The 16699-nt window shown below is 39.4% G+C and overlaps 1 protein-coding gene across 1 annotated transcript in view; it reads right to left on the bottom strand.

Annotated features, from left to right (window-relative positions):
• Positions 1 to 16699, bottom strand: part of ROS1 (ROS proto-oncogene 1, receptor tyrosine kinase) — an 88754-nt gene that overhangs the window by 5082 nt on the left and 66973 nt on the right. The window contains exons 36-43 of the mRNA XM_006778496.2: positions 15402 to 15537; positions 14319 to 14481; positions 12910 to 12974; positions 11871 to 12000; positions 9394 to 9491; positions 8960 to 9163; positions 6622 to 6756; positions 2180 to 2313 (exon numbers count right to left, since the gene is read on the bottom strand). Of these exons, the coding sequence (XP_006778559.1) occupies positions 2180 to 2313; positions 6622 to 6756; positions 8960 to 9163; positions 9394 to 9491; positions 11871 to 12000; positions 12910 to 12974; positions 14319 to 14481; positions 15402 to 15537 (1065 nt within the window). The remainder of the gene's footprint in view (positions 1 to 2179; positions 2314 to 6621; positions 6757 to 8959; positions 9164 to 9393; positions 9492 to 11870; positions 12001 to 12909; positions 12975 to 14318; positions 14482 to 15401; positions 15538 to 16699) is intronic.

The raw sequence follows: 16699 nt of genomic DNA on the forward strand, positions 1-16699 counted from the left end.
TAGGTATTTTTAGAAGAAGGAGATTTTGAGTTACTGCCAGTTTTCCATAATTAATATAAATGAACCAGGACAAAGTGTTTGGTTTCTTTTTAATCGTAGTCTGCAATGTTACTATCTTTATATTAGCTACCACCGTTTTTTATAGCTGACATTATTTTAACAGTTAGTAATCCAAATAGATAGATAGATAGATAGATAGATAGATAGATAGATAGATAGATAGATAGATGATAGATGGAAAATGCTCACTTAACACATAAGGAAACCTAGAGCTATAAAAATTATTGAATATTAAAAAGACTTTACATTCAGACCTTAATATCTAAAACAAAATCTAAGATTATTCCAAGCCACACAGTTATTTAGTGGGATAACCAGAGGTAGAAACCAGATTAGATTCTAATGGCTTTACTCTTCATTACACTGTCAGGTTAATTAACAGATTCGGTTTCCCCAGACATAAATAGCTGGTTGATTAAATATTACCTTTTCCTTAACAGTTGTCTGAGAAATGTCTATACAGCATGCTTTACCAATATTCATTCATTCATTCATCCATTCATTCATTGAACACCTATTACACCAGCATTGTGGCGCCTGTCCTCATAGAGATACATATAATAAATGTCAGACGGTGATAACATTTATCTCATTAAAATTCATACGAGCAGGAAACAATGTAGCTCTTTTATACTGTTTGTAATTAATTAGGTCTTTCTCAGGGCCCCCACCTGGCAGAAGAAAATTAGCATCATTTATGAATATAGTTTAAAAATCTAGTCCAATTCAATATTTTAAATAATCTTGGTAGGTGAGGCGCAGTCTTTTCTGGATAATAGCTAACCTCTCTTATTTTTAGGCAAATTATACTCCTTCCCTCTTCTCCAAGATGGTGTCAGGATATATGCTGGGTGAAAGTCTTGTGTGATCTACAGGGTCACAGTGAAGCATCCTTTGGACCCCACTGCCCCTTGGATCTTCACAAGGCTCAGAGTAGGATGATCAGGAATTACATCGAGTGACTGGGCTGGCCGTCCTGTAGGCACCAGCTGCTATGTGCTGTCTGTGATCTCTTTACTTAGTCTTTGGACCCTTCCCCAGTGAACTGGTTTCCCCTTTTCTCTTTCTAACCATAACCTTTCTGTCCTGATACTACACTGTGTCCTCTATATGCTGACGAGGCACGGGGAATGCATTGCTGTCTCCGCTGCACACCCACAGGGCACTCCATGGCCTAATCTCTAGCTTTCAACAAGATGTTCACACCAGGTGGGAAACAAAGGAGGCTTAAAAGTTCACACTAGACATCCTCCGTGTGGACATGCCATTCTACCTCCTTCAGGATGCTGGGTCTCCGTGTCACGGTGGGGGGGTCCCCTGCTCAATGATCTCCGGGCCGTCCTCCCACACTGGGAGGCGTGGGCAGTTGCTCTATGCCCTTGATGTTGCCCACACCTAATCTGACTGAACCCCACAGAGGAGGATGCACGACCTAGATATCCAACATCCTCACCCTCCTCCCTCTGCCTGTCAGGCCCTCTTCTTCCTACACTTCTCCAGGGCTTAGCAGGAGTGGTATTTCTACTCACTTCCCCTTTTTTATTAGATCAACATCCTCCTTTTTTCTTTTTTAATTAGATCATCTTTATATAGAATTGTAGGTGCTAGTTACCAAAACTGGCATTTAGTCTATTAACAAGGAGCTAATGGATTTTAGATAACCCTCTCTCCTCCAGGCTTGGTTTTCAAGTCTACTGACTTACTAAAAAGGTCAAGTACCTTCTTTCTCTCTTTCTCTCTCTCTCACTCTCTCTTTCTTTTTGGAGCTGTAAGGCAGATTTGGGGCAAAGAGAGAGAAACTTATAAAGAAACATAAATTGGGAAGTATTTAAAAATATTAGGGCTACTATATCAACAGGTAATTATAAAATTATAAATTGCAAGTTCTAAAAAAAAAAAAAAACAGTGCTAAAGAAAACCATGTGAAATCTCATAAAGATGGAACACTTTTGGTGAGTTGCTCACAGAAGGTCCCTCTGCAGAGGTGGCATTTAAGCCAAAGAACTTTGTGGGAAAATAAGATGCTGGTCATGGGAATAGGGTGGGGATGGGAGTCAGTGAACACACTAGAAGAGGAAAAAGCATGTGTAAACTTCTAAATTTGGAAAGAGCTTGGCACATTGTAGAACCTGAAAGGAAGCCAGTGTGGCTGAAGAGCCGTCATTGAGGAGGAGAGCACACGGGATGAGGTCAGAGGAGGAAGGCGAGATCACGCAGGTATCGGAGACCAGGCCAGGAGCTGGATTTATGACACTACAATGGTAAGCGGTTGAAAGTTTTTAAACAGGCATGATTTTTATATTTTTAAAAGATTACTCTACCTGGCTACATGTGAAAAGTGGGTTGTAGAAGGGCAATTTGGAAGTCAGAAATTTATTACAGAAGACTAGTGAGAGATAATGGAGGTTTGGACTAAGGTAAAGACAATGGAGCTACTGTAAGTATATATTCAATCACAGTTAACAATGATCCGGAAATCATTATGGGTATTGTATTTAAAATAGCTGGTATCTATTTTAGGAATTATAGTCTCCATTATAATGTGGTATGCAAATTTTATTTCCATCTCTTTCATTTTTGGACAAGCACCTCAGATTAGAGTTAGTACTCAATATGAAGTACTATGGAGAGATCTGATATTGATCTATTTTCTAGTATTGATCTGATGTCATTTCACATTTATGACAAGGAATTTACATTCTGGATATAGAATTTGCCAAATTTGGCTCTATGTTTTTAAAAATTAGAATCATGGCTGAGAACCTAATCTTTTACATTATTTCTTTATAATCTCTGGCATTTAGAAATGGGGATGATAAAAGATCCCAATGGTTAGATTTGAAATAAAATGTTGTTGTTAAATATTTTAAGTAATAGTTAAAGTAGAATCTTGATGACTAGTCTAAGAGTTATTTTAGAAAGTGAAGGGAGAAAGTAAAGTATAATTCTCCACAGGAAGCATCCTGAGAAAAAATAAAGTTATGAATCAAAGATATTGGCAAAGAATAGATAGACTCTCTCAAGACCTGTCATACTTCAATTATGAAGTTTTTACTTATTTTATTCACTTATGACTTGCCTCATTCTACAAAGAATTTTAAGATACTTAAAGGAGATTATTTAGGACAGAAAGGGGGGGAAAGCAAGAAGAAAGAAGAAAGGGGTAGGGGAGGAGGAAAAGGAGAGAGAAGCCATTTTTACAGTTGCCACTTGGCCACACTGCACTTCACCACTTCATACCACCCTCCAAAAGTTCGGCCTCTTATTTAATCTATAGAATTTATTTGAGCAGATATTACTATTTTTCATCTATAGAGACTTAATTTACATGGAATCTAATCATTATTCTTAATTTTATGATGGTAAAAACATTTGGTATGTTTTAGATAGTATATAAACCATTCTCTCCCACATCCAGGGAAAAAATGAATACTAAATTGCCCTGAATTAAGCAAAGAGAAACTCTATAAAGCAAGTCATTTAAACAAAAAGGGTACAACTTGAGTCCTTAAATAGCATTAAGCTCAGAGTGGAATAAAATGAAGAAGCTTTCAAGAACTTAATCCTGAAAATACATGTTTTTACATCTTTCAAGTAAGTTAATAACAACTATTCCTTTGGCATAGCAGTATTTCCTTATAAATAGGCATTTGTCATAATTCAATATCATGCATTAGAGACATGTATTAACTTATACTTACAAATACTCAAGCATATTAGTCTAAATGTACATATAGGTACGTTACTGTTGTTAAAATTTACCTGGGCTGGATATTCCAGCTCTACACAGATACACACTCATCACATTTGAAATATCTCATTCAGCTAAGTGTTCAGGTTCAAATTCCTTCATTCACAATGCCAACCCTTACTCCTCTTTGCCTCAATTCTTTTCCAAAATACCATGAGCCTCATTAACCGTTCATTTTCAGTGTCTATGAATAAATGCCTTGGATTCAGAAAGCAATTCAAATTCGACAGATAAAAACTCCATGGCATCTTTCAGTTTTAAGGAAATGAGTTTCTATAGGTATTTAAACCAAGCACATGAAATATGATTTTAAGAACTCCCTTACTCATTATGACAACCCTAGAGAGACTCAATTAGCCTCTAGGTGCACCTATTTTTCAGGGGTAAAAATAAGAGTGTGCACCTCCCGTTCTCCCATTGTCGCTGCCTCCATTTGAGAGACTCTCGGGGAATTCCAGTTGCCACCGTGATAAGTCTGTGGGAGAACCCCAAAGAGCTCTCTCGAAGGAGATTGCCCCTTGAACCGTTTTCTCTTGAGAATGGTATGGTTGTTGTGCGAACTGAAAGCTGAAGGGAATACCTAGGACTGGGCTTTCCACCACACATCCCGGACGATGGGGAGAGGAGGGGAATGCTCTGAACTTCTGCATTCCATTAATAGTTGAGTACAGCATAGCTCTCCGCAGGTTCACCTGACCCAGAGTGCATCCAGGTGCTGGGAATTTAAGCAGTGAATAGAAGGTGCAGGATGGCTCAGTGCAGACTTTCAACCCTCTAAGCTTGGCCTGTGATCTCAGAGAACGGCTTCAAATAAAAATCAGTTCCCTCTGTACTCTAAGGAGAGTAGTTAATCTTTATCATGACAACTTAAGGCCAGAGCCAGATTGAATGGCATTGCTCTGAGCTCCATTTCCTAGCACATCTTGTTTTCCTGCTGGGCAATGAGTTAACCCTTCCGGGGTTCTGAGGGAGGGCTGTGAGAGCATCGTTTACTTTTTAATTACTGATGTTCAAATGAACTTCAAGACTACCAATGGAAAATTTGGTTTCATGGAAACTATATTTTTACAGAAGTAGAGCAATAATGTATCCAACTGAATAATCAAGATAAAATTATGTAGAATATTCTTTTCATAGCACTTTCCTAGCATGCATTCTCCCTCCTTCCAGTTGCATTTTTTGATACCTTTGGATTAGAATAAAGTTCAACAAACCTACATTTTTTTTGTTCCACAATAAATAATTTGTTATCCACCTCTGTCCTCCCCAAACTATATAAGTGAACACATCAATCGAAATGTACAACAGTGACTGATACCATACCAATGATTCCTAAAGTGCCTATGTCTGATAAAATTTTAATAGCACAATAAAAATTTCATGTGACTGAAATTCTGGGGACATTTTCTGAGTGATATATATATATATATATATATATATATATGATGCAAAAATATGATTAGGTTGCTAATTATTTAATAAAAATGTATTTCATGCTTACGCATGCTGGGGTATTTTTTTCTCAAACTCTAGATCAAAGGTTTTCAAATTGTGTATCATTTCTTACTCCTAACTTACAGAATTTCTCCCCATCTCCCCCAAGTACCTGAAGCATATTTTTAGTCACTGTCACCAAACTTGTTCAGGTCTGTGTATACCTAATCTCCCTGTCAATATCCCAGAGGCTGTAAACGCTACGCCAGAAACAGGGATTCAAATCTTCTTCTAGCTGGAAGATTTAAATAATACAAACACATTCACCAGTAAAACATCCAACCAAGGTGCCCAGTACTTAATCATCTTTTGGCTCCGGTATGAATAATCCTCTAAATAACAACATAGTCAAGGCAGTACAATCGTGGTGTGTATCCGCATACTGCTAATTCCTCTTGCACTTGCCTGTACCACAGAGTTTAGCACTTTATTACATGTTGGCTTGTTAACCAGCTGCTCCACGTGTGTGTCTTTTCTTTCAAAATACAATCTGAGATGTTGAAAACTCATGCCCCTGTTTTAAACACCTCTGCATATCATACGGTCCTTAGCATGGCATCGTGCACATAGCAGAGAAATTTATACTTGTTGCTTGTATGTTCTCTCAGAAACTTCTTGGGTAAAACACCTCTTGGGAAAAGTCTCAAGTCGATATGTCTGCTGAGGTTGTTCACAAGAAGGTGGATTAGAACTCAGCAAAATAACTTGTCTTGTTTTTCCCTTCTACTTAGATCAAAATCACCTACTCTTTGAGGATCACAAGTTTATTAAAATTTAATAGTGGCTAGGATCAATTTGATAGAGTCACTAATACTTAGTCATTACATGTTTAGAGTGTAAACAGATAATAACCTCTATAATTTTTAGCAGTACTCTATCCCAAGATCAGCTATGTTAACAAATGCCATCCAACTTTTACACAATACATTCCTACTTAATAGAATATTTTAATTTGCAGATTAAGATATTAGCCAAATCATAGCTTCCAAAATATAATGGTACACACACATATATACACCCCACATTACACACACACACACACAGAGCTTTTATTTCTTATAATTTGTTTAACCAGGACTATAAATATATTCTGCTCTTCCAAATTTTGTTTCTGAAGTGAAATATAATGTGTATATATAAATTTTAAAAACTCATCTATTTAATAAATTTAATATAAATCAATTTCTATTTTATGTAGGATATACAAATATATGAAGACCAGTTTTCATTTTAAAATACCATACCAATGAGGCATTAGAGTGCATGTGCTTGTGTTTTTGTTTTTGGGTATTTATGTTAACATAATTATAACTTACAGATCATCAGGACAGTTTCTTGGTGGCTCCAGTCTCCCTCCTGATTGCACATAGTTTAAAACATCAAGGTTAGAATGGGCTGGATAAGGCTGATGACCAAGAGTTAAAATCTCCCAAATCAGAATTCCAAAAGACCTAAGGATATTAGAGAGTTTGCTTTAATTCTGCTTATTACAAACATCATGTTTACAGTAGTTTCTCCAACATAATACTTCTGGGGCAACGGGCTACATCTTGTGATTGGAATGATTGGGTCCATAAAAAGCAAATGGGAAGGCTTAAAAGCAAGTTGATCATAAGAATAAGTAGAACAAGAGCCCAGCCAACATGGTTCAGTGATTAAACATCGACCCATGAATGAGGAGCACATCGGTTCGATTCCCAGTCAGGGCACATGCCCAGGTTGCTGGCTTGATCCCCAGTGTGGGGCATGCCAGAGGCAGCCAATCAATGATTCTCATCATTGATGTTTCTGTCTCTCTCTCATTCTCCCTTCCTCTCTGAAATCAATAAAAATATATTTAAAAAGAAAATAGAACAAGCAACTGCCTACCAGCAGCACTTCAGAGGTGATAAGAATGCTCAGTGGGGACACACACACACACACACACACACACACACACACACACACACTTTGCTCCTCCTTTCTGGCTGAACCACTGGAGAACTGCAGACCTCCATTATGTGGACATACTTCCGGGTGAGCAAGAAAGCAGTTCAGTTTGTTTGTTTTTCTAAGTTTGAGTTCAAGTAAACATGGAAAGGGAAGGTATGAATAAAAACTGGCAGCACTGAACCTAGGTTTTATCTCATCCCCAACTGTACCTAGGGCCAGTTCAGCTTAAAAGTTACTAAATCCTTACATTTTGAGCAGCTCTCTTCGGAAGTTTGGGGTCAACAAGCAAAAATGAGGGATTCTATTCAAATAATAAAGAGATTTCTAAATCTCCCCAATGTCCTAATGATTTTGAGATCTGTACTTTAAAGTCTACTTATAAATGAATGACCAAACATCCCCAAATAGTAGGCATTTAGACACATACTTAGGTATTAATTCACAGGTCCCAATTCCTGTTAGTCAAAGCTTCTACATTTTGGGGAGTAATAAAATACCTGAAATAAATGTAGCTATTTCATGTACACTAGTAAGATAAAGGATCAAAACCAACTGGAGGGAGGTATGTAAGCTGCTGAGACCCAGGAATAGTCCCCTTTAGACACCAGCTTTCACTTTAGCTTACGGAAAACTGAAACCTATCTGGTCTTCTGTTTTCTCACATTAAAAACAATACACAATGGAGTACTATGCAGCAGTAAAAAGGAAGGATCTCTTACCCTTGCAACAGTATAGATGAACCTGGAGAGCATTATGCTAAGTGAAATAAGCCAGTCAGAGAAAGGCAAATATCACATGATCTCACTTATATGTGGAATCTAATGAACAAAATAATCTGACAAACAAAATAGGTCCAGAATAAAATAAAATAAAATAAAAGGTCCAGAGACATGGAATGGACTGGAATAGACTGACAGATTTCAGAGGGGAGCGGAAGAGATTAACCAAAGAACTTGCATAGCCCATGGACACAGGCAATAGAGTGGTGAAGGCCTGGGGTGGAGCAGGGTCGAGGGTGGCAAAGGGGGAGAAAATGGAGGACATCTGTAATACTGACAACAACAATAATCTATATATATAAAAAGCCAGCGACTGGAACACCATAAGGACCAGAACAACCTGTCGCCATGACGCCCACTGCAGCCAGCCAACCGACCCAGCTGGCCCCACCCCTGATCAGCATCTCCCACGCTAATTGATGGCGAAGCAAGCGGCCAGCCAACCCTCCTGTGGCCCTTCCCCTTGGCCAGCCCCACCCCTGATGAGCCCCCACCACCCTGATTGACCTGAAGCCCCTTCCCCCAGTCAGCTCTACCCCTGATGAGCCACACCACACCAATCAGGGGTGGGGCTGGCCAGCCAACCTCCCACAGCCCCTCCCCTGGTTGCTGACCCTCGATCGGCCCCCCACCCCAATGGGAGGCAGGGCCCACTGGCCAATTGCCCTCGGCCCCTCCCCCCAGCCGGCCTGGCCCTGATTGGGCCCCCATCAGGTGGGCCAGTTGGCCAACCTCCCACTGTCTCCTCCTCCCAACAGGCCCAGCCCCAATCCGCTCCAATTTGGGCCTGGGCTGGGCTGGCCAGACTCCACCCAGGCACGAATTCGTGCATTGGGCCTCTAGTAATAAGAATAATAAAAAGATTAGAGGACCTTTTAAGATCATTTCCAGCTCTGACATTGGATAGTTCTACCCACATTTCTTTGTGGCCTATTAAGCTCACCACACATCAGACTGCGTTGTGAAGATTCCATCCATCAAACTTTCCGGAGCCATCCACCGAACAGGGAGCAGGCCTTCTCCCCTCTTTCTATAGTAATCATTTTTGTAGATGTCCCTCGCGAGTCCAAAGTCTCCAATCTTCACTACCCGTGATGGATTACTGTAGTCTTTCACCGACACGAGGCAATTCCGAGCTGCCAGGTCCCTAAAGCAAAAGCTATATTTAATTAATAATAATAATAATAATAATAATAATAATAATACAGTTCCAGAGATCAGACAAGTAATACTAGCAGGTCTGTAGAAAAGGGAGACTTTTTTAAAGAATTATTGCTATTTTAAAGGACTGAAAGTGTTTGTTTTCTATATTTTACCCAAACTACAGATGGCTAATGTGCCAATATCCATAGGAACCTGTATCCAGGATCACTGTACCTGTGAATAAAGTGCAGCTGCTCCAAGTAGACACAGCCTTTTGAAATATCTACACACAGATCTATAAGGTCAACCAAGGTGAGTAAAGGACCATGAAACTGTAAGAAATGAAAAAGATTAGGCACTTTTCCAATTTGCACAAACTACACATATACATAGGTATGTATAAATGGCTTCATAAATATGCATGTGCACACATATCCACGATATTTTAAAGAAAGTTTTAGTTATGGTTGCAAGAATTCAAGCAAAGAGGAAAAGAACTATATTTATATGCTTTCCACCCAGATATACATAAAAAAGACTACATTTAGTAAGCAGAGGCAATATGGAACTTTTGTTGGAAACAGGGCGTTAGTTCTGACAGACCAAGATTTGAAACTTGATTCTGTTACTTACTCGTGTGACCTTGACCAGGCCAAGGGACCCCCACCCATGCACAAATTCATGCACCGGGCCTCTAGTTTGCTTTGTTCTAGCTCACTTTGCTTTATTCACTCAGCAGCTTTCTCATGGGTAAAGTGGAAATAATAAGCCTGCCTTCGTAGGTTTTCACATAAGATATGTAATCTGGCTGGTATATAAAAAGCACTTAATAAACAGCAGCTGCTCGCCTAAGCAGAAATAATGATAGTTTAATCAGTGCTCACCAGTTTAATTATTTGCCCAAGGTCACACTATTGTGTCAGTCATGACAATGGGTTTGTTCTTCATATGAGCAAAACAGACTCTTTTTCAGGGTCACTTCTAAGAGAGCCAGCCCAAATAAATTGAGCCTGTATGGCTACAATGATTTCAACTCTGTCCCTTGCCATTTCCCCGCAATTACCCTGGTTCAGGCCTTTAGCATCCCTGTCTGACTCTTCCCAAACTCCCCACGTCTCCAGCCTCCTTGTGCTTTAATTAGCTCATTCCGTTGTGACCCACTGCCTGTAGGATTTATTACAGATTCCTGAGTGCAACCTCCATGGCAGCCCCAGGCTGCACCAGTCTCTCTTTATGTCCATTTATTTCCCTAGTTTCTCCTCTCACAGTCTGGGCTGGGGTCACACTGGGACACTGGACGTGTTTTCATACCTGCTCTGCATTTCTCAACCTCTCTTCAATATTCCTGTTATCACTGTTTCATGGAATGCCCTCCTTAGTCCTGATTTCTATCCACATCTTCCACTGAGCATCTGTAATGGTTCCCAACCTTGAAACCCCCCAATCCCTCATAGATAAGGGTTCCTAAGTGCTTTACATGCCCAGCAAGCTCAGGTCTTGTCGCCAAAATAGGGAGAATCCTGATACTCTGGGACTCAGCATTGCCATGGTCCCATTCAACCACACCTCGGTGTGAGAGCTAGGCTGGAATTTACTCCGTAGAATCAGTCCCCTGCAGTCCTGCTCAGGCCCACCAGGTACCAACCTCATGGCCTGTGTCTGAGTGTCCCAACTGGCTCATTTGTTCCTCTGTGAATGGAGCTCTGCTTTCCTCTTGGCAAAACCTACCCTACTTGTGAAGACTGGCTTCACAGAGAATCTTGCTCCTGAACTTCAGTCCTGTGGCTAGCACCGGATTCTCTGCTGGCAGATTTTCAGAATGCTGCCTGCCTACCTGGATTCCTAAGTATCACTTGCTTCTGACCGCCTCTGTGACAACCTGTGGGGACGCCTCACCAGCCCTTGTTGGGCTTCCTTGACTCCAGATGCTACTGTGGCCTACCATCTATCATCTCTTGCTAAACCCTCTGGACATGCTGAACCTCCACCCAGGTCTATCCCTGGCCAAAGCCTTTCACAACTCATGCAGTTTCAGAGAGTTTTCTGTCTCCCACCTTGATTGGTTCTCCTCCACAAAGTCTTTCCGGGACTCTTCAGCTGGAAATCATCTCTCTCTCCTCTGTGCTTCAGCAGTAGACTCTCTACTCCACTCTAATGGGTCCTTCCATTGTCCACCTTACATGGGTTATTTATATGTGACTTACCTCCCTCCCACACGACAAGTTCCTTAAAAGCAAGTGTGCCCTAGCCAGTTTAGCTCAGTGGATAGAGCGTTGGGCCCTCGGACTGAAGGGTTCCAGGTTCAATTCTGGTCAAGGACACATACCTCTGTTGCAGGCTCAATCCCCAGCCCTGGTTGGGGCATGTGCAGGAGGCAACCAATCAATGTGTCTCTCTCACATTGATGTTTCTCTGTGTGTGTGTCTCCCTCTCCCTTCCACTCTCTCTAAAAATCAATGGGAAAATATCCTTGGGTGAGGATTAACAAAAAATAAAAATAATGAAATAAAATAAAAGCAAGAGCCACATACTTCACAGTTGTATAATAAATGCCCAGCAGATATTTGATAATTAAATTGTTTTTGAATATGCGTTTTTATTATTTTGATGGCTTGGTTTTGTTTGTTTGTTTCTACTTTTTTCCATTGTAATACAATCTTGGAATAGGGCATTTGCTTTATAAAATCAATACTGGGGAGCCCATTTCCTACCGTTGTCATCCGGGCTTTACGCAAGTAGGTGAGGAGATCGCCTCCTTCCATCAATTCCAGGATAATATATTGGGGTTCATTCAGCAAACAAACTCCAAGCTGCTTCAGAATGTTGGGATGATTAAACTTACTAAAAGTGGAAAGAGACAGGCCGGTGACATGACAGCGACAGAGGTCCTAGCTGAGGGCCTTCACGGAATAGAGCAATTGATTATCTATAGTTTCCATCAAAGCCCCTGATTTTATTTTTCTCTGACAAACGGACGCCTCTTTTTTCCAAGTGATGGTCTGTGTTCTTGCCTTTCAGAGGTAATATGGCAACCCCTAGTGGCCAGTGCATATGGACAGAACAGCGTGTGTTTTAAAAGAAACCATGTTTCTATTAAGTATTTTGTGTTTTGGAAAAGAAAGTAATTTGAACTAATATCCTTCTTCAAAAGGTATTTGAAAACATTACGTTTTTTGTCATCACAAGTATGAAATACTATTCTTTCTTTTTTAGAGGGACAATTCAGACAGGCAAATTTGGCTACACCTGCTTCCTCAAGATGTCAAAGCAAATAAATTCCAATCGAATAACTAGAACCACTGCCCCAGGTCTTCCCGTTAAGATGTCTTTCATCAGTTTTCATGCTCAACAACTAACTCTAACACTGAAGTCAAGTTTACCAAGACAAGGGATATTTTCATTGGCATCACTGTCCTTAAGAGAACTCTCCCTTACTCAGTCTACTCCAACCATTCCCATGTATTTAGAAGACCATAAGCATGTTTAAAGCTGATCAGCTTCAGGTGTCACTTGCAAAACACACTTTTTATTGAAGGTAAAAGGAAAACCTTTTGCTGGAGGACGGCCTGTGCACAGACTTGGAGACTGGATTCTATAAAATACTTGTCATTACAGGCATAATTCCATTTAGACTTCAGCCACGCTCATTTGGGGCATGATTTACTATGTCAGGTGATTTTGAATGTTAAATCAGAGGTAAAGGCTTCCTACCCATACCAAGCAAAAATTATTTCAGAGCTGCCCTGATACCTCATCAGATATGCCTCCTTCAGGAATTCAATCTTTTCTTGGTCTGTGGAGCCCTTCTTCAAAGTCTGTGCAACATAAAAACGAGTCAAGAATCAGTATAGCAGACATTTCTGTGAGCTCAGTGTATCAATGGAGATAATCTTTGTTTTGTTTTATAATATCCATCCTGAAATTACAAAATAAATAATGGATAGTACGTGTGAATGTACTATGTAAACCTATTCAAAAGACAGCTCCTGTTATTGGAAGTATTTAAGTGAAATATCTGATAGATAAAAGACCTAGCTAGTACTATTTACACAAAGTTTCTCCAAATGTAAAAAATTTAAAAAGAGAACAAATTTCGTGCTTAAGGTAATTTCTTAATTTTCAGAGTTTTCTATTCAACATCTGTTTCCCAGGGTTCCTTGCTAACAATACCCTAATTTGTTTCTTAGAGGCAAGGTGCCCAGACCCAGGCAACTGGTCTGAGATCATGAAAATCATGGCCTGTAACTCTCCCGCCTCTTTTGCAAATATGGCTCAGTTCTGGTCGATGAGTGTTCTGGCCTGAATGAAGATGTGATGCCTGATTCCTTGGCAACCACCTTGGGACCATGAGGCAACACACATGTACAAAGTCAAGGGAATTTCAGGTCTACCGGCACTGCACTAAAGCCAGTAGTCACCTGTTACGTAAGAAAAATAAACACTTATTTAAACCAGTTGAGAAAATTTGGCCAACTTTTCTGATTATATGCCCACCCTCAAAGCAATAGATTCCTAACAAGCTGTGATGAAGATGTTGCTCAATTACAGGTCAGCAAAATATAGCCTGTGGACCAGTTCCACCCTGTCACCTATTTTTGTATAGCGTGCTATCTGATAATAGTTGTGACATTTTTTCCTTGCTTTATTGAGGTATAATTGACATGTTATATTTTTAAATGGTTGAAGAAAGTAAAAAAAAAAGAATATAATTCATTACACATAAAAATTATGTGAAATTTAAACTTCAGTTTTCATAAATCAAGTCTAACTGGAACATAATCACGCACATTGGTTTGCATACTGAATGATAGAGTGGCATAGTTGCAACTGACACGCTATGGCCACAAGTCTAAAATACTTACAATCTGCCCTATTACCTACCTTGAGAATGTACTTAACAACCTCACTTCTCTTACAGTATTTTTGAAGGGGGAAACTGCTGGGTCTTCACTAATTAGTAATCATAGAGATTAGTATTAATTTCAGAGCTTATGTAGGAAATGGAAGGGGGAAAAAAAGTGATTTCTATAGCCGTGAATAGTCTCCTACCTTCTAGTTCTCTTTTCAGTTAAGATCACTCATCTTTCATTATAGTTGCACCCATGCAAATCTATGTAAATAGGCTGACATAACATGTCAAGTAGTTAAAACCACGCTACCTTCACTGCTACTTTGGTTTCTCCGCTTCCAGCTCCTAAGATGTCTACTGCTGTCCCTTCATACACTTCTCCAAAGGCTCCACTTCCCAACAGGAGGCGCAGGGTCAGATTTTCCCGAGGGAAGGCAGGAAGACTTTCAATCTCCTCTTGGGTCGGAAGAGTACTAGAAAATAGCAATATTCTTGGTCTCCCAAAATACAGATGGTTTACAAGTTGGTGTTGGTGTTAGTGTTCGAAAGCGTATGAGAAAGAAATCTCCTGGTTTCGCAACACTGAAGTGCATTCTATGTGATAAAGTGACGTGGGATTTTGCGTTTCAATTCCTTCCCTATTCCACCATCCAGAATATTCCTTCCCTATTCTAAAACCCAGGCAGACCCTGTCACTTTGCTAATAGGCACCTTCATTTTGACAGACACATGGCTGGGTGTGCATTGCCTCAGGTTTTTTTGCTGTAGCTTGTTTTTTTATAGTTATCAATTAATTCCTTCAGGCTACCAGTTTGTATAAAAAGTGATTACAAATTAGTAATACATACAGCTGGATTTATGAGCTAAAAATTATTTACTTTAACTAGTTCGCACACCTGATCTCTTATATAAAACAAAATTTACTATGACCACAAAAATCAACTCCATTTTCACCAGGTTAACTTTTAAGAAGCCAAGCTTCTCACCTGGAATATTATGAGGAGAGAAATGCATCTGCTTTGAGTTTTTAAAGGAGAATCTTGAGTGTTAGGTGTGCTGGGTATTTCTCAAGGAAAAGTCACCTCTGAATAGCTAGGTAATTTAGATCACTTCTGTGTCTACTCCAAATCCCTCATTTCCATGTCTTAAGTTACAAATTGCAAGGCCTATGACTATATAATTCCCTTTTGTATGGACCATAGTATAATGTCGTATACAGACATTTAAATATTTTTTTAGTTCTGATGACAACAGAAGTTCAATACTCATCTATCTTAAAGAGCATGTGTAGACAACCACCATACAACTCCTGAAACAGAAGGGTAGACATAAGCCCAGGTCATCCTGCCTGCCCTTCATCTAGCTGCCCCCTCACGATGCCCCAGGTACTCACCGTGTCGCACAGCAGCCATGAGCCAGTCCCACCGCAGCTGCCAGGCCTCGCAGCTCAGCCAACTCTTTGTCTTCGTTTATGAGAACCGTCAGCCCTTCCTTGGGAGTTTTCTGATTCTTTAATCTTCTGTGCCAGACTATACAGAAAAAAAGACATAATTTACAAAACAAAGTATTGCATCCTTTTCTTTTAGGATATGTTAACAATACACTTTAAGTATTTATCCATAAGAACACCATTGGTAAAATAGAATTTAATGGAAAAGTATGCCCATAATAATGATAAAAAACTAATTAAATTTAGGTAGCAGGCCATAGAAAAACGCAGAGTTTATACTACCTCACTTTTCATCGAATATCAGAGTAACATTTAATGTATTTCTTATTGCTGTTATAAAGGAGTTGAAGTATCTTAATATCAGAATTTATTTCTCAAAATCATTCATAAAGCAAAGTCAAAGCAAAACACCCTGGCATAATAATAATTATTAGTGAAACAAATTAATTTCTGAGTCCAGATATGTCCAGGTTATACTCCTCGGTAAACCTGAGGAGTGCTTTCAATATAATGGCTATAATGGCACACTTTTTGAAAATGCAGAGTATCAGAGTATATATCCATTTGAATATATATATATATATATATTCAAATACAGAGAAAATTTATTGGAATGGACCCCACCAAATATTAGCAGTGGTCCTCCCTAGTCATGAAATCATGGATGATTTATATTATCTTCTTCATACAATGAGCAAATTTTATAATCATAAATATAAATTATAAATAAATGATATCTTTATAGATCACATTACAATTGTGTCAATAAGATCATCCATCTACCCTAGAATATTGGTTCAGAAGCTGAAAACAGCAAGTATGCTTTGTTAGATAATCATGAAAAATTTGAACTTTATTCTATAGTAGCTTCTGTATTTAACAGGTTAGACTTTTATTCAAGTGAAATTCCATCTAAGGGACCACACAGGGGTAGATCTTAAGTACTTTTGCTAATGCAGTTTTTCAAACCTGAAATGCTCTCATACCCCTCTTCATTTTTAAAAGCCATGCTAATGTCCCCCATTTTCAGTGACACCTTACAAGACTTCTGCAACCTCTACTGATCTCTCATCTCTGAACGTATAAGACTAGTGGTGTCTCTAAGCACTTCTATGTCACTGTCTTGTGTATTTCATGTACCATCCATTGCCTTTTGTTGTTGCTTAACACATATATCACTATTTATCTTTTCACACAGATAGGTCTTACCTCCCTCATTAAATGGCAAATCCCGAGGTCAG

The sequence above is a fragment of the Myotis davidii genome, unplaced genomic scaffold (genome assembly GCF_000327345.1).
Source record: "Myotis davidii unplaced genomic scaffold, ASM32734v1 scaffold147, whole genome shotgun sequence".
Classification (NCBI taxonomy): Eukaryota; Metazoa; Chordata; class Mammalia; order Chiroptera; family Vespertilionidae; genus Myotis; species Myotis davidii.